The 479-nt window shown below is 54.1% G+C and overlaps 1 protein-coding gene across 1 annotated transcript in view; it reads right to left on the reverse strand.

Annotated features, from left to right (window-relative positions):
• Positions 1–479, reverse strand: part of PLEKHM1 (pleckstrin homology and RUN domain containing M1) — a gene marked incomplete at its 5' end in the record, with an annotated part of 24,434 nt that overhangs the window by 8,331 nt on the left and 15,624 nt on the right. Inside the window, one exon of the mRNA XM_018575592.1 lies at positions 153–298. Coding sequence (XP_018431094.1) covers positions 153–298 — 146 coding nt within the window. The remainder of the gene's footprint in view (positions 1–152; positions 299–479) is intronic.

Raw genomic sequence — 479 nt, forward strand, 5'->3', positions numbered from 1 at the left:
CCGGGGGCAAACATGCCTCCCCAGCCCGACAGCAACCCACCGGGGGCAAACATGTCTCCCCCCCCCACCCCTTATAACAGGTCCACTTTGGCAAATTGCTGGCTAATAGGTCAGAGCTCATTCATTACATGAATACATTGCAGAGGACTCACCGCTCGCTCGGACATATCCCAATTATGGACAATTCTAGAGGGGATGACCGACCTCTCATCCTGATGGCACAAGTCACAATAGTACATGCAAGAGTAAGCACACATCTTGGCCGTTCCAAACTGCAACCCAATCTGCTTGTGGCAACCTACAATGAGAAGAGGAATAGAAAATAACCCTAAGGCAACACCCTGACCCACAACCACTGACCTGCCGACCCACCACCAACCCAGACCCACCACCAGTGACCCACCACCAACCCAGACCCACCACCAGTGACCCACCACCTCTAAAATACCACCACTGACCTGCCGACCCACCACCAACCC

This window comes from Nanorana parkeri, unplaced genomic scaffold (assembly GCF_000935625.1).
Source record: "Nanorana parkeri isolate BGI_ZX_2015 unplaced genomic scaffold, ASM93562v1 scaffold4215, whole genome shotgun sequence".
Classification (NCBI taxonomy): Eukaryota; Metazoa; Chordata; class Amphibia; order Anura; family Dicroglossidae; genus Nanorana; species Nanorana parkeri.